Source organism: Mobula hypostoma, chromosome 4, assembly GCF_963921235.1.
Source record: "Mobula hypostoma chromosome 4, sMobHyp1.1, whole genome shotgun sequence".
In the NCBI taxonomy this organism is placed as follows: domain Eukaryota; kingdom Metazoa; phylum Chordata; class Chondrichthyes; order Myliobatiformes; family Myliobatidae; genus Mobula; species Mobula hypostoma.
Genome location: NC_086100.1, coordinates 191,684,902 through 191,708,640, shown reverse-complemented (window position 1 = coordinate 191,708,640; position 23,739 = coordinate 191,684,902). Strand labels below are relative to the sequence as shown.

The window sequence follows — 23,739 nt, the reverse complement described above, 5'->3', positions numbered from 1 at the left end:
TAAATAAATGCCCTCTCGTATTAGACATTCCAAACCTAGGAGAAAGATACCTGCTGTCCACTGTAGTTAGGGCTCGCCTAATTTTACAAACCTTGATCATCCCACCCCTCAGAGTGCCGTTCCAGAGAAGTCTATAGGAGGCACTGCCTCAACAAGACAACATCGATCAACAGAGCTCCCCACCATCCAATCCATACAATCTTGTCACAGCTACCCTTTGTCAGGATGTGCAGATGCCTGAAGTCTCACCATAACCAGGTTCAAGAACAGAAATTTCCATTCAACCACTTGGCTCGGGAAACCAACCTTCACAATCCTAATAACTAGCTCAGAATAGCAACACCATGATCACGTTGAACTACATTTGGCCTTCATATTTTCGTTCAGATTGTACAATGTTGTATAATTAATGTTATTCTTACAAACGATGTGTATCCAGTGCAATGTGCCTGTGTTCCTGCTGCAAGTAAGGGTTTCACTGCACCTCTGGCAGACTTACTTGTGCACATGACACAACACCGACCTTGACTTTGACTTTCTGGTGCTTATGGGAGGAAAAGAGCATTTAAATCACCTACCTGCACATGATCTCATGCGTAAGCAGCACTCGACACATCTCTGGGTTCTTATCCTGCCCTTCATATATAATCGCCTGAAAAAAAATTAAAGACAATCAGATCGTTAAATGCTGCCTGGCGTTATTTAATCTCGCTCTCCGGCCTGAGGATTCACTGGACTACTGAGGGAGTGCTGCGCTGTCAGAGAGGCAGAGATGGAGCTTTATAAGGGACCTGAGGTATCAGTTGTCACTTTACATACAGAGTGGTTGCTATTTGAAGCGTGCTGCAAGAGGAGGAGGTGGAATAAGATACAGTCACTGTGTTTCTGAGGTCTTCAGAGAGACATTTCAATAGGGAAAGCGTTGAAGAATCTTGAGCGACACAGACAAAATGCTGGGGGGAACACAGCAGGTGAGGCAGCGTTTACATGAGGACCTCTGTTGGTCAGGGTCAACCACGGATGTTGTGTCCTCGTGCCTACATGAAGCACAAGCCTGGGCCGTACGATATGGAGAGCAGGCTGTTGCCTACGCAGCAGGCTCCCCTTCTCCACACAACTGATAAATCCAAAGGACCAGCAGAGACAGATACAGGTAGAAACCAGCAGCCTCGCAGGAGTTGCCAGTTAGCTTTGAAATCAACATAGGATTCCCTCAGGGACTCAAGCTCCAGGGACACGAAGCCTTCACTGTGAGTGGGTATACCCGCAAGACAGCAAAGGCTTGATATCAGAGTTCTCCTTCTCCTAGATGAGCTGCCAACCACAGCAAACAAGCCCCATCTATCCAAAGCAACTGGTTTTAGGGACCAGGAATACACCCGTGTCCCTTCTTGTGTCCAAAGAAATGGTTCCACTAGGCTTAGTAACTAAGCCACATGTGGGCGCCAGCAGCTAGACTTGGTTGTCAGGGGCTATTTGAGATGCACGCCATTTGGAGCATTTAGTAGGTAATGGGAGCATATCCCCATTACCTCCCCCGGCAATGACAATCATAACCCAGCATCTACTGAGAGAAAAAAAACAAAACTATCAACATTTCAAGCCAAGATCCTTCATCAGGCTTTGACCTGCTGAGTTCCAGCATTTTGTGTGTGTGTTACCCTTGATTTCTAGCATCTGCAAAACCTCTTGTTTATAGAAGGAGACAGTCCTAATGCAGGCAAATGGGATTAGTGCAAAAGAGCATAAAACATCGGAGCATAATTATCATAGGTCTCTTGGTGGCCTCCCTCACTAGTCCCCTTCTTGCACAGTCACTCAGATTTTGAGAACAACCTGCTCTAGGCAGATTTACAGCTGTGCCATATTCTCTTCATTTCTTGATGATTGACTTAACTGTACTCCAAGGGATATTCTGTGACTTGGAAATTTTCTTGTATTCATCTCCTGACTCTGCTTTTCAATAACCTTCTCATGGAGATGCTTGGAGCAACCTTTCATCTTCATGGTGTAGTTTTTGCCTGGATGCAGACTCACCAGCAGCTGGACCTTCCAGATACAGGTGTATTTTCACTAGAATCAACTGCACACAGCTGATCACCATTTGACTAATCATGTGACTTCTAAAACCAGTTGGCTGCACCAATGATGATTTGGTGTGTCATATCAAAAGGAGTGACTACTGAGGCAATCAATATTTCGTGTTTTATATTAGTAATTAATTTAGGTCACTTTGTAGAGATCCGTTTTCACGTTGACACAAAAGAGTCTTTTTCTGTTGATCAGTGTCAAAAATAATTCAAATTAAATCCACTGTGATTCAATGTTGTAAAGCAATAAAACATGGGGATGATGGCAGAGCAGAGGTGGCTGAAGTTTCTGGGAATAGTTCACAAAGCGCAGGATAGATATGTCCCACAGAAGAAGTTGTTCTCAAATGGCAGTGGTAGGAAACCATGGTTGACAAGGGAAGTTAAAGACTGAATAAAAGCCAAGGAAAGGGCACTTAATTAGAAAAAGTGAGTGGGAAGTTGGATGAACAAAAAAACATTAAAAAGTACGGCACGGTACAGGCCCTTCGGCCCACAATGTTGTTCCGACCCTCAAACCCTGCCTCCCATATAAGCCCCTTAAATTCCTCCATATACCTGTCTAGTAGTCTCTTAAACTTCACTAGTGTATCTGCCTCCACCACTGACTCAGGCAGTGCATTCCACGCACCAACCACTCTCTGAGTAAAAAACCTTCCTCTAATATCCCCCTTGAACTTCCCACCCCTTACCTTAAAGCCATGTCCTCTTGTATTGAGCAGTGGTGCCCTGGGGAAGAGGCGCTGGCTATCCACTCTATCTATTCCTCTTATTATCTTGTACACCTCTATCATGTCTCCTCTCATCCTCCTTCTCTCAAAAGAGTAAAGCCCTAGCTCCCTTAATCTCTGATCATAATGCATACTTTCTAAACTAGGCAGCATCCTGGTAAATCTCCCTTGTACCCTTTCCAATGCTTCCACATCCTTCCTATAGTGAGGTGACCAGAACTGGACACAGTACTCCAAGTGTGGCCTAACCAGAGTTTTATAGAGCTGCATCATTACATCGCTACTCCTAAACTCTATCCCTCGACTTATGAAAGCTAACACTCAATAAGCTTTCTTAACTACCCTATCCAACTGTGAGGCAACTTTCAGGGATCTGTGGACATGTACCCCGAGATCCCTCTGCTCCTCCACACTACCAAGTATCCTGCCATTTACTTTGTACTCTGCCTTGGGGTTTGTCCTTCCAAAGTGTACCACCTCACACTTCTGACTGGGCTTTGACCTGCTGAGTTCCAGCATTTTGTGTGTGTCACTCCTGATTTCTAACATCTGCAAAACCTCTTGTGTTTATAGAAGGAGACTGTCCTAATGCAGGCAAATGGGATTAGTGCAGAGGAGCAGAAAAGTCCATAAAACATCAGATGATTGGGAAGCTTTTAAAGTCCAACAAAAGGCAACTAAAAAAGCTACAAGAAGGAAAAAGATGAAATATGAGGACAGTCTAGCCAATAATATAAAGCAGAATACCTAAAGTTTTTTCAGTTATATAAAGTGTGAAAGGGAGGAGTGAGTTGATATTGGAAAATGATGCTAGTGAGGTAGTAATGGAGGACAAAGAAATGACAGGTGAGCTTAATAGGTATTTTGCATTAGTCTTCACTGTGGAAGAAACTGGCAATGATCCAGAGGTCCATGAGGGTCAGGCAGCAGGGGTGAGCGCCATTGCTATTACAAAGGAAAAAGAGCGAAGCAAACTCAAAGGTCTTAAGGTGGATAAGGCACCTAAACTGGATGGACTACATCCCAGAATCCTGAGAGAGGTTGCGGAAGAGATAACGGATGTATTGGTTATGATTTTTCAAGAATCATTTGATTCTGGCATGGGGCCGGAGGACTGGAAGATTGCAAGTGTCACTCCACTATTTAAGAGGGGAGGAAGGCAAAAGAAAGGAAATTATAAGACAGTTAGACTAACCTCAGTGGTCAGGAATGTGTTGGAGTCTATTATTAAGGATGAGTTTTGACGTACTTGGAGACTAATGATAAAATAAGTCAAAGTCAGCCCGGTTTCTGTAAAGGGAAATCTTGCCTGACAATCTATTAGAGTTCCTAGAGGAAGTAACAAGCAGGGTGGACAAAGGAGATGCAGTGGATGTCATTTACTTGGATTTTCAGAAAGCGTTTGATAAGGTGCCACATCTGAGGCTGCTTAACAAGATAAAATCCTATGGCGTTACAGGAAAGATTCTAGCATGGATAGAGGAATGGGTGACAGGCGGCAAGTGAGAATAAAAGGGGCCTTTTCTGGTTGGCTGCCAGTGATTAGCGGTGTTCCCCACGGGTCAGTATTGGGACCGCTGCTTTTCAACAATTTTGTCTGTCAATGATTTGGATAATGGAATTGATGGCTTTGTGGCAAAGCTTGCGGATGATACGAAGACAAGTGGAGGGGTAGGTAGTGCTGAGGAAGCAATGCGATTGGAGCAGGACTTAGACAAACTGGAAGAATGGCAAAAAAGTGGCAGATGGAATATAGTGTTGAGAAATGTATGATACTGCATTTTGGTAAAAGGAACAATGGTGCGAACTATTATCTAACTGGGGAGAAGGTTCAAACATCAGAGGTGCTGAGGGACTTAGAGGTCCTCATGCAAGACTCCCAGAAGGTTAATTTACACTGCAATGCTGGCATTTCTTTCAAGGGGAATAGAATATAAAAGCAAGGAGATAATGCTGAGGCTTTATAACACATTAGTCAGGCCGCACTTGGAGCATTGTCAACAGCTTTGGGTCCCGTATCTCGGAAAGGATGTGTTGTCATTGGAGAGAGTCCAGAGGAGGTTCATGAGGATAATCCTGGGAATGAAGGGGTTAACATATGAGGAGTGTTTGGCAGCTTTGTGCCTGTGCTCACTGGAATTCAGAAGACTATGAGGGGATCTCATTGAAACTTGCCGAGTGTTGAAAGGACTAGATAGGGTGGATGTGGAGAGGAAGTTGGGGCTATTCAGAACTAGAGAGCACAGCCTCAAAATTGAGGAGCGACCTTTTAGACAGAGGTAAGGAGGAATTTTTTTTTTTTAGCCAGAGTACTGAATCTGTACAGACTGCGGTGAAGGCCAAGTCTGTGGGTATATTTAAGGTGGAAGTTGATAGTTTCCTGATGGGTCAGGCATTCAAAGGATATGGCAAGAGGACAGGTGTAAAGGGTTGAGTGGGATCCAGGATCAGCCATGATGGAATGGCGGAGCAGACTCTATGAGCTAAATGGCCTAATTTTGCTCCTGTGTCTTATGGTCTTATGAAAACTTCTGGGGGGTGGGGGGGCTGTTGAAAACTTTTTATAAGCACTGTAGTTTCCACATCTGTCCATGGTAATGAATTCCACAGGAACTGACTGAAGAAATTCCTCCTCATCTCAGTACTAAAGAGAGTTTCTTTTATTTTAAGGTTGGGCCCTCCGGGCCTAGAATTACCCACTATAGGAAACATCCTTTCCAAGTGCACACTATCTAAGCCTTTCAATATTCGATAGATTTCAATGAGGATCATCCTCCTCCAGTCCTTCTAAACTCCAGCTTGGATTTGATGGGCTGAAGGGCCTGCATGCGTTCTATAAAATTCTGTGATATACGTGATCCCAAGGTCCTAGTACTGTGGCACAGCTGGTAGAGTCCCTACCTTGCAGTGTCAGAGACCAGGATCAGGCCTGATGTCTTACGCTGTCAGTGTGGACTTCGCACGTTCTCCTTGTGAACAGATGAGTTTCCCACATCCCAAAGACAGGCAAGCTGCTTGGTTAATTGGCCACTATGAACTGCTCCTGATGTGTCAGTGAGTAGTGGAGACAGGGGCTGGTGGTTCAAAGCTCAAAGTGTGCAAAAAACATAAACTGTGCAAATACAAAAGCAAGTAATAATAATAAATAAGCAATAAATATTGAGAACATGAGATGAAGAGTCCTTGAAAGTGAGTCCATAGGTTATGGGAACAGTTCAATACTGGGGCAAGTGAAATTGGGTGAAGTTATCCACTATGGTTCAAGAGCCTGATGGGTGAGAGGTAATAACTGTTTCTGAGCCTGGTTGTGAGGTAATAACTGATCTTGAACCTGGCGGTGTGAGTCCTGAGGCTCCTTTACCTTCTTTCTGATGGCAGCAGCGAGAGAGAGCACGTTCTGGGTGGTGGGGGAGCCTGATACTGCAATCGTGTGACAACCCTTCATATAGATGTGCTCAATAGTGGATAGGACTTTATCGGTGATGGACTGGGACGTATGCACTGCTTTTTGTAGGATTCTGCACTCGGGGGCAATGGTGTTTCCATATCAGGCTGTGTTGCAACCAGTCAATATACTCTCCACTACGTATCTATAGAAGTTTGTCGAAGTTTTAGATGCCAGGCCGATGGAAGTAGAGGGCGTACTGTGCTACCTTCGTAACTGGTGGGAGAAGAGGTGGTGTGAATGTGGGGATTAACAAAGTTGCGTTAGTGGAACTAGGTGCTTAATGGCCAACATAAACTCCATGGCCAAAGGACTCTGCTTCCTCAGGAGGCTAAAGAAATATGGCATGGTTCTACTGCCCCTCACCAGTTTTCATCGATACATCAGAAAAAGTATCCTTTCTGGATGCACAATGGCTTAGTACGGCAACTGTTCTACCCTTGACTGCAGGGAGTTGTCAACACAAGAGATCCTGCAGACGCTGAAAATCCAGAGTAACACATTTAAAATGCTGGAGGAACTCAGCAGGTCAGGCAGCACCTGTAGAAATGAATAAACCGTCGAGCTGTGAACAGAGAGTTGTGGACGCAACTCAGCACATCACAGAAACCGGCCTCACCTCCATGGACTCTGTCTACGCTTCCTGCTGCCTCAGTAAAGCAGCCAGCGTAGTCAAAGACTCCACATGCCCTGACAGTCTCTCTCCCCCGCTCTCTCAAGGGGCAGAATCTACAAAGACCTGAAAGCATGTACCACCAGGGTCAAGGACAGTTTCTATCCTGCATTGACAGAGTGGACACTGAACACCTTTATCCTGGAGAATAATAACTGGTACAAGAGGACAGAATATTAAGGTGATTGGAGGAGAGTATGGGGGGGGAGGGGAATGTCAGATATAAAATTTGTTACAGAGAGCGTGTAGAGTGCATAGAACACACTGCCAGGGGTGGTGGTAGAGGCAGACACAGTAGAGCAGGGGTTCCCAATCTGGGGTCCATGGACTCCTTACTTAACGGTATTGGTCCACAGCATCAAAAAAGTTGGTAATCCTTGCATTAGAGACATTTAAGAGACTCTTAGATAGATATATGGATGAAAGAAAGATAGAGAGCTATTCGAGAGGAAAGGGTTCGACTGATCTTTGAGTAAGTTAAAACCAGCACAACATTACGGCTGAAGGGTCTGTACTGCGCTGTATGCTCCATGCTCTATGTTCCAATCGCTCCTACTTACACAAAGTCTATATCATCCTCCCCCCACCCCCATTGCTGGCATATTCATCTGCAGATCTAAAAGGTTCTTAAATGTCTCAGTCCTATTTGCCTCCACCATCACATTTGGCAGTGCATTCCAACATCCACCACTTTTGGTGTTAAAAATCTTGCCCCTCACATCCTGAATGCACAGGCTGTCAGTTTAAAGACCATAAGACATAGGAGCAAAAATAGGCCATTTGGCCTATCGAGACGAGTCTGCTCCATCATTCCATCCCTCTCAACCCCATTTTCCTGCCTTCTCTGCGTAACCTTTGACACCCTTACTAATCAAGAACATATCAACCTCAGCTTTAAATATACTCAGTGACTTGGCCTCCACAGCCGTCTGTGGCAATGAACTCCACAGATTCATCATCCACTGCATAAAGAAATTCCTTCTCATCTCTGTTCTAAAGAGATGTCCTTGTACTCTGAGGCTGTGCCCTCTGATCCTAAACTCACCCACTATAGGAACTATCCTCTCCATCTCCACTCTATCTAGTCCTTTCAATATTCGATAGGTTTCAAGGAGATTCCCCCTCATCCTTCTAAACTCCATTGGGTAAATGTCCAGATCTCCTCATGTGTTAACCCCTTCATTCCTGGGATCGTTCTCATGAACCTCCTCTGGACCCTCTCCAATGCCAGCACGTTTTTTCTTAGATAAATATTCCGAGTGCGGTCGGATTTATAAAGGGTCAGCATTATATCTTCCTGCATTAGGGACAGTATGGTAACGTAGCGGTTAACACAATGCTTTACATTACCATCAACCCAGGTTGAATTCCCACTACTGCCTGTAAGGAGATTGTACGTTTGCCCCGTGAATGCATGGGTTTCCTCCGGGTGCTCTGGTTTCTTCCCACACTCCAAAGACATATTGGTTGGTGGGTTAGTTGGTCATTGTAAATTGTCCTGTGATTTGGCTAGGGTTAAATCAGGGGATTACTGGATGGCGCGGCTTGAAGTGCCAGATAAGACCATAAGACATAGAAGCAGAAGCAGGCCATTCGGCCCATCAAGTCTGCTCTGCCATTCAATCATGGGCTGATCCAATTCTTCCAGTCATCGCCACTGCCCTGCCTTCTCCTCATAGCACTTTGATTTCCTGGCTAATCAAGAACCTTAAATATACCTAATGACTTCCTCATCTGCATTCTAAAGCAACATCCCTCTATTCTGAGCCTTTGCCTTCTGGTCCGGGACTCCCCCACCACAGGAAGTATCCTCTCCACATCTACTCTGTCTTGGCCTTTCAACATTCAATAGGTTTCAATGAGATCACACCCCACTCCAATTCTTCTAAATTCCAGCGAGTACAGGCCCTGACCCATCAACCGCTCCTCATATGATAATCCTTTCCTTCCCGGATTCATTCTCGTGAACCTCCTCTGAACCCTCTCCAATACCAGTACATCTTTTCTTAGGTAAAGGGTCCAAACCTACTCTCAATACTCCCAAGTGCGGTCTAACCAATGCCTTATAAAGTCTCAGCATTACGTCCTTGCTTTTATATTCTAGTCCTCTTGAAATGAATGCCAACATTGCATCTGCAATGATAACAGAGAGATAGAAGAAGCCCTTGAGTCTGGGGTTCTCAGAGTTTTTTACCTTCTGCCTGGATGTCCCGGGCCTGCACTCATTGCAGTTTAAAATGAGGAGGGACTCAATGAAACCTATGAAATATTGAAAGCGCAAACACGAGGAATGCTGCGTTCACCAGCAACTTTGAGGAATATTGAAAGGCTTAGATAGCCTATACTGGGGGAGTCTAGAACCAGAGGAAACTGCCTCAGAATCGAAGAACACCCATTTAGAACTGAGGTGAGGTGGAATTTATTCAGCTAAAGGGTGGTGAATCTGTGGAATTCATTGCCACAGGCAGCTGTAGAGCCAAGTCATTGGGTATATTTAAAGGGGAGGTTGGTGAGTTCTTGATTAGTAAGGGCGTCAAAAATTATGGGAGAAGGCAGGAGAATGGTCTTGCGTCTTATAGTCTAATGGGGTAGAGAGGGATAATGAATCAGTCACGACGGAATGACAGAACAGACTCAATGGGCCAAGTGGCCTAATTCAGCACCTATGTCTTATGGCAGGGGTCGGCAACCTTTTTGCCTCCGTGGGCCGGATCGCGTATTAATGAGCGGACGGTGGGCCAGATAAATGCCATAAAAAACTTGAAATATGGGAATTATCCATTTAAATACATCTAGTTATGTTTTGCCTCAAATTAATGAATAACACATGCTAGAAAATCATTTGTGCTTAAGGTTGCCTACCCCTGTCTTATGGTATGGTCTTAGATACCCTCAGGGTTAGGTGGTAATAGGTCGGGCAAGCAGAGGATGGCTGAGATTTGAGGGCCTTGCTCTGCAAGATCAGCTCTGAGTAGCGGCTGCAGAAATATTAAACTGGATGTATGGAAGTGAAGGAATGAATTGGTGGAGTTAGAAACGATGTGAAAATGTTTAGGACTGTGCACAGACAGCAACACTCAGATTATGAAGAAATATGGCTTCTTGCCTGCAGGACCTAGAACAGTGAAACTAGGCAGCAACTAAATGGTAACTGACATGGGGTGATTTTACATTTCATCGATTGTTCAAATACTACTTCTCTGTCTATGTGATAGTGATCCACCCTTCTATCTACCTATTATTCATTACTCTAAATTTTTTCTCACTTTCACCCATCTGACAGCACTTCCATGCTCTGCTCATTGATCTACTGTCCATCTAAAGCTCTGCTCATTATCTGCTTACATATTTATCTGCTGATAGTTTATCCCAATTTCCTGAGAACCTCCTCCATTCCTCTTTCTTCACACTCAGTGGACACTTTATAGGCACCTCCTGCACCTAATAGAGTGGCCACTGAGTGTATGTTTGTGGTCTTCTGCTGCTGTAGCCCATCCGCTTCAAGGCTCGAAGTTGTGGGCATTGAGATGCTCCTCTATACCCCACTGTTGTAACAGTCAGTTGAGTTACGGTCAACTTCCCGAGAGCTTGAGCCAATCTGACCATTTTCCTCTGACCTCTCTCATTAACAAGATCTGCTGCTCACTGAATTTTCTTTTGTTTCTTGCGCCATTCCCTGTAAATTGAGTGTGAAAATCCCAGATCAGCAGTTTCTGAGATACACAGACCACTCCTTCTGCGACCAACAATCATTCTACAGTCAAAATCAATTAAATTGTGCTGTGCTCAGTTCTGGTCGCCTCACTACAGAAAGGATATGGAAACCATAGAAAGGGCGCAGAGGACATTTATAAGGATGTTGCCTGGATTGGGGAGCATGCCCTATGAAAACAGGATGAGTGAACTTGGCCTTTTCTCCTTGGAGTGACGGAGGATGAGAGGTGACCTGATAGAGGTGTATAAGATGATGAGAGGTATTGATCGTGTGGATAGTCAGAGGCTTTTCCCCAGGGCTGAAATGGCTAGCACGAGAGGACACAGATTTAAGGTGCTGGGGAGTAGGTACAGAGGAGATGTCAGGGGTAAGTTTTTTTACACAGAGAGTGGTGAGTGCGTGGAATGGCTGCCGGCAATGGTGGTGGAGGCGGATACGATAGGGTCTTTTAAGAAACTCTTGGATAGGTACATGAAGCTTAGAAAAATAGAGGGCTATGGGTAAGCCCAGTAATTTCTAAGGTAGGGATATATTTGGCTCTACTTTGTGGGCCGAAGGGCCTGTACTGTGCTGTAGGTTTTCTATGTTTCTAAATCACATTTCTTCCCCATCCTGACATTTTGTCTGAATAACAACTGAACCTCTCGACCGTGTCTGTGTTTTTTTATGCACTGAGTTGCTGCCACATGATTGGCTGACTAAATGTTTTCATTAACTTGTAGGTGTACATAGTAAAATGGGAGGCTGGTTCCTCTGATGTCTACAACTCTCTGCAGTTTCTTGCAATCATGTGCAGAGCAGTTACCATACCAAGCCATTATTCATCCACACAGAATACTATCTATGGTGCATCAATAAAAAATGGTAAAGCTTGACGGGGACATTCCAATTTTCTTTAGTCTCCTAAGGACTAGAGGCTTTGGTGAGCTGTCTTAGATATGAGATCAACATAGTTGAACCAGGACAGACTGCTGGTGATGTTCACACCTAGGAACTTGACGCTCTTAACCCTCTCAGTCTCAACAGCATTGATGCGGACAGGAGCCTGTGCTCCACCCGCTTCCTGAAGCCAGTGACCAACTCCATTGCCATTGATTGGACCAGCTGGAAAAAATAATGGGCTGAAATATGGCAGATGGAATTTTAGTTCCAGACAAGTGTGAGGAACTGCGTTTGGAAGTACAAACCACGGTAGGACTTACACTGTGCACAGTAGGGCAGTGAGGAATGCAGTGGAGCTGAGGGATCTGGGAATACAGAATCGTTGAGAGAGGCATTCCAGGTAGATGGGGTTGTAAAGTGAGCTTTTGGCACATTGGCCTTCATAAATCAAATATTAAGTACAGCAATTGGGATGATATGTTGAAGTTGTATAAGATGATGGTGAGGCCGAATTTGGAGACTCGTGCATTTATGGTCACCTGCCTGTAGGAAAGATGCAAATAAGTTTGAAAGAGTACAGAGGAAATTTACAAGGATGATGCTGGGACAGGAGGACCTGACATAAGGAAACATTGAATAGATGAGGACCTTATTCCTTGGAATGTAGAAGATTGAGAGTAGATTTAGTAGAGGTATACAATGTTATGAGGGGGATAGATAGGGTAAATGCAAGTAGGCTTTTTCCACTGTGATTGGGTGGGACTACAATTAGAGGTCTTGGGTTAAAGGTGTAAGGAGAAAAGCTTAAGAGGAACATGAGGGGAAACTTCTTCACTCGGAGGGTTGTGAGAGGGTGGAATGAACTGAGAGCACAGGTTGTGCATGTGAGCTTGATTTCAACATTTAAGAGAAGTTTGGATAGGTACATGGACGGTGGGAGTATGGAGGGCTACGGACCCGGTGCAGGTTGATAGGAGTAGGCAGTTTATAGTTTGGCACAGATTAGATGGGCTGAAGGGCCCATTTCTGTGCCGTACTTTTCTATGACTCAAAGATTCAGGGATGTTTCGAGGACTGAAGGGCTAGTCTTTAAGTAGAGACTAGACAGACTGGACATTTTTCTCTGGAATGAAGCAGACTGAGAGGTGACCTGACACCTAAAATCATGAGGGGGTTAGATAAGGTAATAACTACTGTCTTTTACCCCTAATGTAGTGGAGTTAAAACTAGAGAAGCTAGTTTCAAAAACACAAATGATTCTGCAGATGCACGGGTCCTGATGAGGGGTCTTGGCCCAAAACGTCATTTCCATGGACGCTGCCTGACCTACTGAGTTCCTCCAGCATTTTGAGTATGTCGCTAGTTTTGAACTAGTTTCAAGTACTCGGTACTTGAAAAGTAATAATAATAACCTTATTTACCATGTGCTTTTCATACAGACAATGTAATTCAAAGTGCTTTACAATGGGATAAAGTGCAAACATGAAAATTAAAAATAAACATGAAAATAAAAGACCAAAAGATGTTAGCCAAAAGCAAGATTAAATAAATAAGTTTTGAGCATTTAAGAGTGTCAACTGAGTCTGCATGCTGTATAGTTTTAGGAACTGAGTTCCTCAGTTTAGGACCGCAGTTCAAAAAAGCTGAGCTTCTAATTACCTATGGCATGAGATTGTTTAGATTTAAGAGACCAGCGAAAGAAGACCTGAGATCTTGAGCAGTGTTATAAAATGAGAAGTAGAGGGCATAGGTTTAAGCAACACACACAAAAAATGCTGGTGAACACAGCAGGCCGGACGAAGGGTTGTGGCCCGAGACGTCGACTGTACCTCTTCCTATAGATGCTGCCTGGCCTGCTGCGTTCACCAGCATTTTGTGTGTGTGTGTTGCTTGAATTTCCAGCATCTGCAGATTTCCTTGTGTTTGGGCATAGGTTTAAGGTGAGATTAGAAAGATTTAAATAAATAATAGTTAAGTTAAATAAATAGTACAAAAATAGATAAATAAATAAGTAGTGAGGTAAATTTCATGGGTGCAATGTCCATTCAGAAGTAGGATGGCAGAGGGGAAGAAGCTGTCCCTGAATTATTATGTGTGTGCCTTCAGGCTTCTGTACCTCCTTCCTGATGATAGAAGAGGGCATGTCCTGGGTGATTTTGGATGGCGCATTTTTGAGGCATCGCTCTTTGAAAATGTCTGGATACTACGGAGGCTAGTGATGGAGCTGACTAAATTTACAACTCTCTGCAGCTTACTTCAATCATGTGCAGAAGTCTCCTAGCTCCGTATGAAACGGTGATGCAGCCAGTTAGAATGCTCTCCACGGCATATCTTTAGAAATTCGTGGATGTTTTAGGTGACAAGTATTTAAAAAGAAGGAATTTGCTGGGCTCTGGGGAGACAGTGAAGACTGGTGCTCATATAAAAGGCTGGTATAAATATCAGAACCAAAGAGCATAATAAATACTGATAAGTGTAGATTATGTAGTCCCTCAACATGCACTCAGTGGCCACTTTATTAGGTACACTTGCTCATTAATGCAAATATCTAATTGGTCAATTATGTGGCAACAACTCAAAGGACAAAAGAACACAAACATGGTCAAGAGATTCAATTTTTGTTCAGAATGGGGAAGAAATATGATCGAAGTGACTTTGACCGTGCAGTCATTGCTGGTGCCAGACCGGGTGGTTTGAGTATCTCAGAAACTGCTCATCTTCTGAGATTTTTATGCATGCAGTCTCTAATGTTTACAAAGAATGGTGTGAAAAACAAAAAAAAAATCTAGTGAGCAGTAGGACTGTGGGCAAAATTGCCTTGTTAATGAGAGAGGTCAGAGGAGAATGGCCAGTCTGGTTCAAACTGAGAGGAAGGTGACAGTAACTCAGATAACCGTGTCTTACAACAGTGGTGTGCAGAAGAGCATCTCTGGACACACAACACATCCAACCTTGAAGAGGATGGGCTACAGCAGCAGAAGACCACAAACATACACTCTATCACCACTTTATTAGGTACAAGAGGTATCTAATAAAGTGGCCACAGAGTGCATTTAAAAGGAAGGAATTTGCTGGGCTCTGGGGAAACAGTGAAAAATAATGCTCTTATAAACAGCTGGTATAAACCTCCGAACCAATGAGCATAAGAAATACTCATAAGTGTAGATTAGTCCCTCAACATAGTTCTCCAAAGCAATAAGATTGTGGCAAGTTCCGACCTCAAAACTGCTTTTCTACGCACTATCCTATATCCCTCGATTCCTCTATCGCCCAGATATGTATCACATTTCAGTGAGAAAAACTAATCCTGCTCAAATGGAAACAGAAAATACTCAGCAGATCAGGCAGCATCTGTGGAGAGAGAAACACATTTAACATCTCCGAGCCTGAAGAGTCATTGACCTTAAATATTCACTCTGCTTTTTCTCTCTGCACAGATGCTTGCTGAACTGTTAAGTATCTCCGGGATTTTTATTTCAGAATTCCAGCATCTGTTCAACCTCCCTGTTCCCTGAAATCAACCCAAACTGTATCTGTAACTGGGAAAGGTTTCTTGACGTGAGGTCGTGGCGGAGCAATGTGGAGTCCGAAGCAAGTGCCTCGACTGTTTCCGCGGAATGGCTTTTTCACTGGGTACCTGAGGTGCAAATCCTATTCCAAATGCCCTCTGGTGGCCTGTTGCAGTGGTGCACCTGTGGATGGTTTATCCAGGGGACGCGAACCTTCACTGCCAAGCCTCATCACAACCTGCCCTTGACAAGGTAGAGCTGGCCTTCTCCTGTCCTTCTGGTAAATTCCTAGAACGTTGATGTGTAGGCGTTCCAAGAAAGCTACATTGATAAGAACATATAAAATACATTTGAATAGGTACTTGGATAGGAGGGGTTTTAAAAGGGATATTGACAATATGCGGGTAAATGGGACTAACTTGGTAGGCACCACGGTAGCATTGATGAAATGGCCTGGGCCAAGAGGCCTGCTTCATAAGAACAAAATATAAGGAATAGGAGCAGGAGTAGGCCACTTGGACCATTGAGGCTGCTCTGCCATTCCGTAAGATCGTGGCTGATCTCGCCGTGGACTGAGCTCCACCCACCTTCTATTTTCTCCAAAACCCTTAATTCTCCTGCTTCACAAAACTCTATCTAACTGTGCCTTAAATATGTTTAATGAGGTAGTCTCTCCTGCCTCCATGGCCGGACGAAGAGTAGTCCACCGGTCCTCCAGGTTCAGGGGTTCAGCTCAAGATGAACCTTGGCTGGTAAAACAAAATTGTTACAGAGACAGTAAAGAAGAATCCTTCTACATTTGAGTGGGCAAGGACAGAGAGAGATGGAGGACCTTCATTGCTGCCCTAAATGCCAGCAGCGTAAGTAAAAAAGGCATATCAGTCAAGGAACTGAGTTCAAGAGTTGAAGAGTACTGGTCAGTCAGCACGCCTAGAGTTCAAGGCTGGACTTCGTCTAGAGTTCAGGGTCCTGTCAATGGATAGTGCAGGAGTCAATACCAAAGATCGACCTCTGTAGATGCTGACTGATCTGCTGATTTCCTCCAGCACTTTGTGTGTGTTGCTCAAGATTTCCAGCATCTGCTGGACCTCAGTGACATCCACTCAATGGCCACTTTATTAGGTATATGAGTGGAACCCAGTGTGGCCTTTGCTGCGGATGTCCATCCACTTCAAGGTTTGCCATGTTTTGCATTCAGATGCTCTTCTGCACACCACTTCAGTGCTGGGACCACAGCTGTGTACAATATATATTAATGATTTAGATGAGGGAATTAAAAGTAACATTAGCAAATTTGCCGATGACACAAAGCTGGGTGGCAGTGTGAAATGTGAGGAGGATGTTATGAGAATGCAGGGTGACTTGGGCAGGCTGGGTGAATGGGCAGATGCAGTTTAATGTGGATAAATGTGAGGTTATCCACTTTGGTGGTAAGAACAGAAAGGCAGATCATTATCTAAATGGAGTCAAGTTAGGAAAAGGGGAAGTACAATGAGATTTAGGTGTTCTTGTACATCAGTCACTGAAAGCAAGCATGCAAGTATAGCAGGCAGTGAAGAAAGCTAATGGCATGCTGGCCTTCATAACAAGGGGAATTGAGTATAAGAGCAAAGAGGTCCTTCTGCAGCTGTACAGGGCCCTGGTGAGACCACACCTGGAGTACTGTGTGCAGTTTTGATCTCCAAATTTGAGGAAGGACATTCTTGCTATTGAGGGAGTGCAGCGTAGGTTCACAAGGTTAATTCCCGGAATGGCGGGACTGTCATATGTCAAAAGATTGGAGCGACTGGGCTTGTATACACTGGAATTTAGAAGGCTGAGAGGGGATATTATTGAAACATATAAGATTATTAAGGGATTGGACACACTTGTGGCAGGAAGCATGTTCCCGCTGATGGGTGAGTCCCGAACCAGAGGCCACAGTTTAAGAATAAGGGGTAGGCCATTTAGAACGGAGTTGAGGAAAAACTTTTTCATCCAGAGAGTGGTGGATGTATGGAATGCTCTGCCCCAGAAGGCTGTGGAGGACAAGTCTCTGGATGCTTTCAAGAAAGAGATGGATAGAGCGCTTAAAGATAGCAGAATCAAAGGTTATGGGGATAAGGCAGGAACTGGATACTGATTGTGGATGATCGGCCATGATCACAGTGAATGGCGGTGCTGGCTCGAAAGGCCGAATGGCCTACTCCTGCACCTATTGTCTATTGTCTATTGTCACTGTGTAGCACGTGGTTATTTGAGTTACTGTCATCTTCCTGTCAGCTTGAACCAGTCTGGCCATTCTCCTCTGACCTCTCTCATTAACAAGGCATTTCTTCCCACAGCCCTACTGCTCACTGGATTTTTTTTTTATTTATCACACCATTCTCTGTAAACTCGAGAGACTGCCATGCATGAAAATCCCAGGAGATCAGCAGTTTCTGAGATACTCAAACATCCTGTCTGGCACTAACAATCATTCCATGGTCAAAGTCACTTAGATCACATTTCTTCCCCATTCTGATTTTTGGCCTGAAAAACAACTGAAACTTTCGACTACGTCTGCATGTTTCTATGCTTTGAGTTGCTGCAAAGTGATTTGCTGATTAGGTGTTTGTATTAACAAGCAGATATACAGGTATACGTAATAAAGAGGCCACTGAATGTATGTCATGCAGATGTTCCCAACATGTTATCCATAGACCCTTGCTTAATGGTATTGGTCTATGGCCTAAAAAAAGTTGGGAAACCCTGATGTCATGAAATTTTGATTGTTTTGTGGCAGTAGTACAGTGCAAGACATTAAAAATTGCTTTGTTACAAAAACTAAATCGCACAAAAGATGAATAGTGAGGTGTTCGTGAGCTGTTCAGAAATCTGACAGCTGAGGGGAAGAAGCTGTTCTTAAAACATTGAGAGTGGTATTTCAGGTTCTCGTACCTGCTTCCTAACAGTAGAAATGAGAAGAGGCCATGTCTCAAATGGTGAAGGTCCTTAATGATGGATGCTGCCTTCTTGAGATGTACTTTAAGATAACCTCAATAGTGAGGAGGGTTGTGTCTGTGATGGAGCTGGTTGAGTCCATGGCAGTCCACTCCATCACACACCTCAGTTTTAAATGCCTGACCTCTTGTTTGTGATTCCTCACTAGTGGAAACGACTGATCATCTACCTGGTCCAGCCCTCTGGGACATAACAGTTTGAAAGAGATCACCTCTCGTTCATCTATACTCCACCGAAAACTATCCCAAACAGCTTAGCCTCTAGGACAGGAAAGAACAAGATCGGTTTTTGCAACATGGGTTCACTTCTTGCACTATGCCTTTGCAAATCTCCAGATTGAGTTAATTACATGAATCTACAGTCCCTGACTGTCTTGATGAGATTTAAGCAGATGACAATGGTCCGGACACAAGAGATTCTGCAGGGGCTGGAAATATGTAATAACAGCACACAAAGTGCTGGAGGAGCTCAGCAGGTCAGGCAGCAGGCAGCATCTATGAAGGGGAATAAACAGTTGACAAGTCAGGCTGAGGCTTTTCCCAGACGCTGCCTGGCCTGCTGAGTTCCTGCAGCATTTTGTGTGTGTGTTACTCGGATTTCCAGCATCCGCAGATTTTCTCTTATTTGCTTAGGAAGGGGGAGGGAGTCAAAATAAGAAAGTGAGAGGAAACGGGAGGAACACAAGTTGGCAGGAGATCAGTGTATCCAGGTGAGAGGGGTAAGGTACAGGAGGGGTGCAGGTTGAATTAATGTGAGAAGCCATAAGGTGACAGGTGGGGGAGGCGAAGGCCTGAAGAAGAAGGCATACTCCCTGGGATGTTAGCTCTATAATTTGCCCATTACTACCATACAAAATAAAGCTGCAAACTGTGGAATCCAAGAACATATCAGGTCTGTATGCAATGGAGGTCTCTCTTGTCAATGTCAAACCCAATAAGCTACTAAATAAAATATGACAGAGCAGGTCTAGGTGGCTCCAGTCAAACAGGAAGTAGAAAGGGTGCAAGATACAAAGGAAGGCAGCTTCCAATTGCAAACGGAGTCTGTTTTAATAAGTCTATTGAAAGCCTCTGCCTATCGATTTCCAATATCACCAGACAGCCAAAGATTCTTTGCTATCATCATCATCATCAAGTGCCGTGCCCAGTTTGAGCTTTGACTGCCATGGCCCACACAGTCTTGTTTCGGGTCAAGTGGATCAATTCATTGGTATTCATTTCCAGTTCTCTGGCTGCTGTCTCCACCATCATTTGTCTTTGTCTTCCTCTTGCTTTCTTCCCTTCAATCTTTCCCATAATTACCGTGCATTCTAACTCCTCGTTCCTAATCACATGTCCAATGAAGTTACATTGCCTTTTCATAATCTCATACATTATTTCTCTTATGGTGTTTGCACTGTTCATGACATCCTCATTAGATATTCGTTTTGTCCATCTTATTCTTTGCATCCTCCTCAAAAACCACATCTCTGCTGCTTCAATTCGTTTCCTCATGTTGCTAGATATTGTCCAACATTCTGAGCCATATAACATAACTGGATAAACGTAACATTTCAGTACTCTGAGGCGGGTTATCATGCCTAGTTTAGTGTTGGTCAGTATACTCTTCATTCTCGTAGAGGTGTCTTTTGCCATCCTTATTCTTCTTTTGATGTCCATGTCACACCTGCCATCTGATGTCACCCAGCTTCCTAAGTAGCAAAAGTTCTGTACTTGTTTTATGTCTTCCCTGTTTATTTTCAGCCTTCTTTTTGGATATCACCATACAGTCTGTCTTTTTGCAATTGACAGCTAGACCCATTTTTGCACTTTCTTCAACAACTACAATATATCAATTAAGTTTTGTAGTTCTTCCTCTGTACTTGCAATTAACAGAGTGTTATCGGCATATCTGAAACTATTGATGTTTTCACTGCCAACTTTGATTCCCAAGATGTCTCTTATTTTTTGTAATATTGTTTCACTGTACACATTAAATAAATCAGGGGAGAAAACACACCCTTGTCTAATGCCTCTCTTGATTTTCATAAACTGACTCACTTCTCCATCTATTCTTACAGCGGCAGTTTGTTCCCAGCACAGAGTTCTGATTAAGCGGAGGTCTTTGGAATCTAGATCTAGTTTTCTGTAATATTTCAAATAACTTATTATGCTTCACTGTATCAAATGCTTTTGTGTAGTCAATAAAACAAACAAACAAATCTTTCTGCACTTGAATAGCTCGTTCTGATAGTATCCTTAACATCAATATTGCACCCTGATAATCCTCCTGCCCCCTCTCCAAATCCATCACATCCTTCTTATAATGGAGCGACCAAAACTGCATACAGTATTCCAGAAGCAGCCTAATCCAGAGATCCATAAGGCTGAAGATGACTTCTCGACTGTTGAACTCATTGCCTCAAGCATGCCATGTGTGGGTCAATGGGAATAACATTCCAGTAAGGCTGGATGGGCCGAAGGGCTTGCTTCAGGGCTGCAATGCTCTATGGCCCAGTGACATACACCTTCTGTTATGAAGAGTTGAGGAGAAGCGGGGAGAGCGGCGTATTGAGAGTGCAGATATTGCACCTGGCCTGTTTGTGTCACCAAGCGACATGCTGTTCAGAAACAGGACACGGGCAAACAAAAACCTAGATACTGGAAATCCAAATAAACATAGAATATGCTGGAAACCCTCAACGGATCCAGTAGTGTTTGAGGAGAGATAGAGAGAGAGATTAGATTATGAGGACACTCAGTCCACTTTTATTGTCATTTAGTAATGCATGCATTAGGAAATGATACAATGTTCTCCCAGTATGATATCACAGAAACACAAGACAAACCAAGACTAAAAAAACTGACAAAAACTGCATAATTATAACATATAGTTACAACAGTGCAAAGCAATACCATAATTTGATAAAGAACAAACCATGGGCATGGTAAAAAAAAAAGTCTAAAAGTCTCTCGAAAATCCCATCATCTCACGCAGACGGTTGAAGGGAGAAACTCTCCCTGCCATGAACCTCCAGCGCCGCAAACTTGCCGGTGCAGCATCCTGGAAGCACCCAACCACAGCCAACTCTTGAGTCCGTCCAAAAACTTCGAGCCTCCGACCAGCCCTCCGACACTGAGCACCGAGCTCCATCTCTGCCGAGCACTTCGACCCCGGCCCCGGCAACAGGCAATAGGCAAAGCCGAGGAGTTGGGGCCTTCCCCTCCGGAGATTCTCGATTGCACATTAACAGCGGCAGCGAAGCGGGCATTTCAGAAGTTTCTCCAGATGTTCCTCCGTGCTTCTCACATCTGTCTCCATCAAATCAGGATTGTGCACAGTACCTACTTATAAAAATGATATCATTTCGGAGCGGCTGCGCACGCTGCGTCGTGCTGCCATCTTCTCCTCCCTTCTTAGGGGAGGGAGGGGAGAAACTCTCCCTCCCCATCATGCTCAACATGGGTGCGCCCCATGGCTGCGTACTGAGCCCATTGCTGTACACTCTGCTCACATATGACTACAAGTCCAACCACCCGAGTAATCACATTGCCAAGTTTGCCGGTAACACGACGGTGGCGGGGCTCATCACCAACAGTGATGAGACAGCTACACAGAGGAGCTGGAAGAGTTCGAGGCTTGGTGCCAGGCAAATAGCCTGTTCCTCGATGTCAACAGGTTAAAGGAGAATGTTATCGACTTCAGGAGAACTTGCACCACTCACACCCTTCTTCATATCACCTGCATAGCTATGGAAACTGTGAGCAGTTTCAAACTCCTGCTAGTGCACATCTTGCACAACCTCTCATAGTCCCAGAATACATTCTACACAATCAAGAAAGTTCATCAAGGCCTGGTTTTGCTCCTATACGTTATGGTCTTATGGTTTCAGAGTTTTCTATTTTCTGCCTACTGGGAGGGCTGAGAAGAGAGAAAGTCCAGATTATCTTGGTGATTTTACCGAGCCAGTGATAAGTGTAGTCAGAGTCCATGGAGAGCAGTGCGTGCGTGCACAAACACACACACACACACACACACACACACAGCTAGAGGAATTCAGCAAGTCAAGAGCATCTATGGGAGGAGTAAACAGTTGACGATCATGAGACATTCATCAATCCTGATGACGGGTCTCAGCCCAAAGTATCAGCTGTTTATTCCTCTCCATAGTTGCTGCCTGACTTGCTGATTTCCTCCGGAATTGTGTGCATGTGTTACTAAAGATTTCTAGCAGCTGCAGAACCTCTTGGTCCATGGAGAGGAGGCTGGTTTCGGTGATGTGTTGAGCTGTGTATTCAACTCTCTGCAGTTTCTTGCAGCCTCAGGCAGAGCAGTTGCCACACTAAGCCATGATGCAACTGGATTTTTTTCTATAGCTCAGCAATAAAAACAATATTGAGGGCCAAAGAAGCACCTTGAATACACTTTCTACCTTGATTATACACTACAAAGCTTCCACAACCTTCTCCAGTAAACAATCCATTCTGGGTGAGGAAATTTCCTCTCAGATTAACCCTGTTAGATCTGGCTGCTGAATTGTTATTTTCTTGGCAGATTAACAATTAATTATCTCTTGTATTTTATGTAGTGTAGTTTTTATATGCACTTAACAGTTGGCTATGCTTCCTAGTGGCCACAGTATGTTGTTCAGTGAGTTCCCTGGTGGTTAACCTGGTATGATTCTGGAAGCTTCTCTGATACTGCATTACTTGAATAGGGGCTTTCCAATTGGTTGACTCTTATCTACGAATTTGAATGGAATTTTTCTTGTTGATGTAATATTTAAGAGCTGACCACAAGGCCAGCGCCATTGTTTTGATTCTATCTTTCTATACTTAGCAAACCTCCACCAAAATTTAAAGTAAATTTATTTTCAAACTATGAGATTCATCTTCCTGCAGACAACTATGAAACAAAGAAACACCATGGAATCCATTCAAAGAAAAAATCAAACACCAAACATGCAAAAAAAAGAACAAATTGCGCAAACTGTCCATTTCAATTTCCTTTTGTTCTGTCAATGCTGAAAAAAACGATAATGAAGTACTTCTCAGGCTTTAAAAGGCATTGGTCCGACTGAACTTGGAGTATCGTGAGCAGTTTTGGGCCCCTTACCTAAGAAAGGATGTGCTGGCATTGGAGAGGGTCCTGAGGAGATTCACGGGAATGATCCCAGGAATGAAGGCGTTGACAATAGAAACCATAGAAACTACAGCACAGAAACAGGCCTTTTGGCCCTTCTTGGCTGTGCCGAACCATTTTCTGCCTAGTCCCACTGACCTGCACACGGACCATATCCCTCCATACACCTCCCATCCATGTATCTGTCCAATTTATTCTTAAATGTTAAAAAAGAACCCACATTTACCACCTTGTCTGGCAGCTCATTCCATACTCCCACCACTCTCTGTGTGAAGAAGCCCCCCCTAATGTTCCCTTTAAACTTTTCCCCCCTCACCCTTAACCCATGTCCTCTGGTTTTTTTCTCCCCTTGCCTCAGTGGAAAAAGCCTGCTTGCATTCACTCTATCTATACCCATCATAATTTGATATACCTCTATCAAATCTCCCCTCATTCTTCTACGCTCCAGGGAATAAAGTCCTAACCTATTCAACCTTTCTCTGTAACTGAGTTACAGAGTCCCGGCAACATCCTTGTAAACCTTCTCTGCACTCTTTCAACCTTATTTATATCCTTCCTGTAATTTGGTGACCAAAACTGAACACAATACTC

The 23,739-nt window shown here is 44.0% G+C and overlaps 1 protein-coding gene across 1 annotated transcript in view; it reads right to left on the bottom strand.

Moving 5' to 3' along the window:
• The window catches only part of LOC134345011 (transcription factor COE3-like), a 496,949-nt gene that overhangs the window by 455,140 nt on the left and 18,070 nt on the right, over window positions 1-23,739 (bottom strand). The window contains exon 5 of the mRNA XM_063045143.1: window positions 579-652. Coding sequence (XP_062901213.1) covers window positions 579-652 — 74 coding nt within the window. The remainder of the gene's footprint in view (window positions 1-578; window positions 653-23,739) is intronic.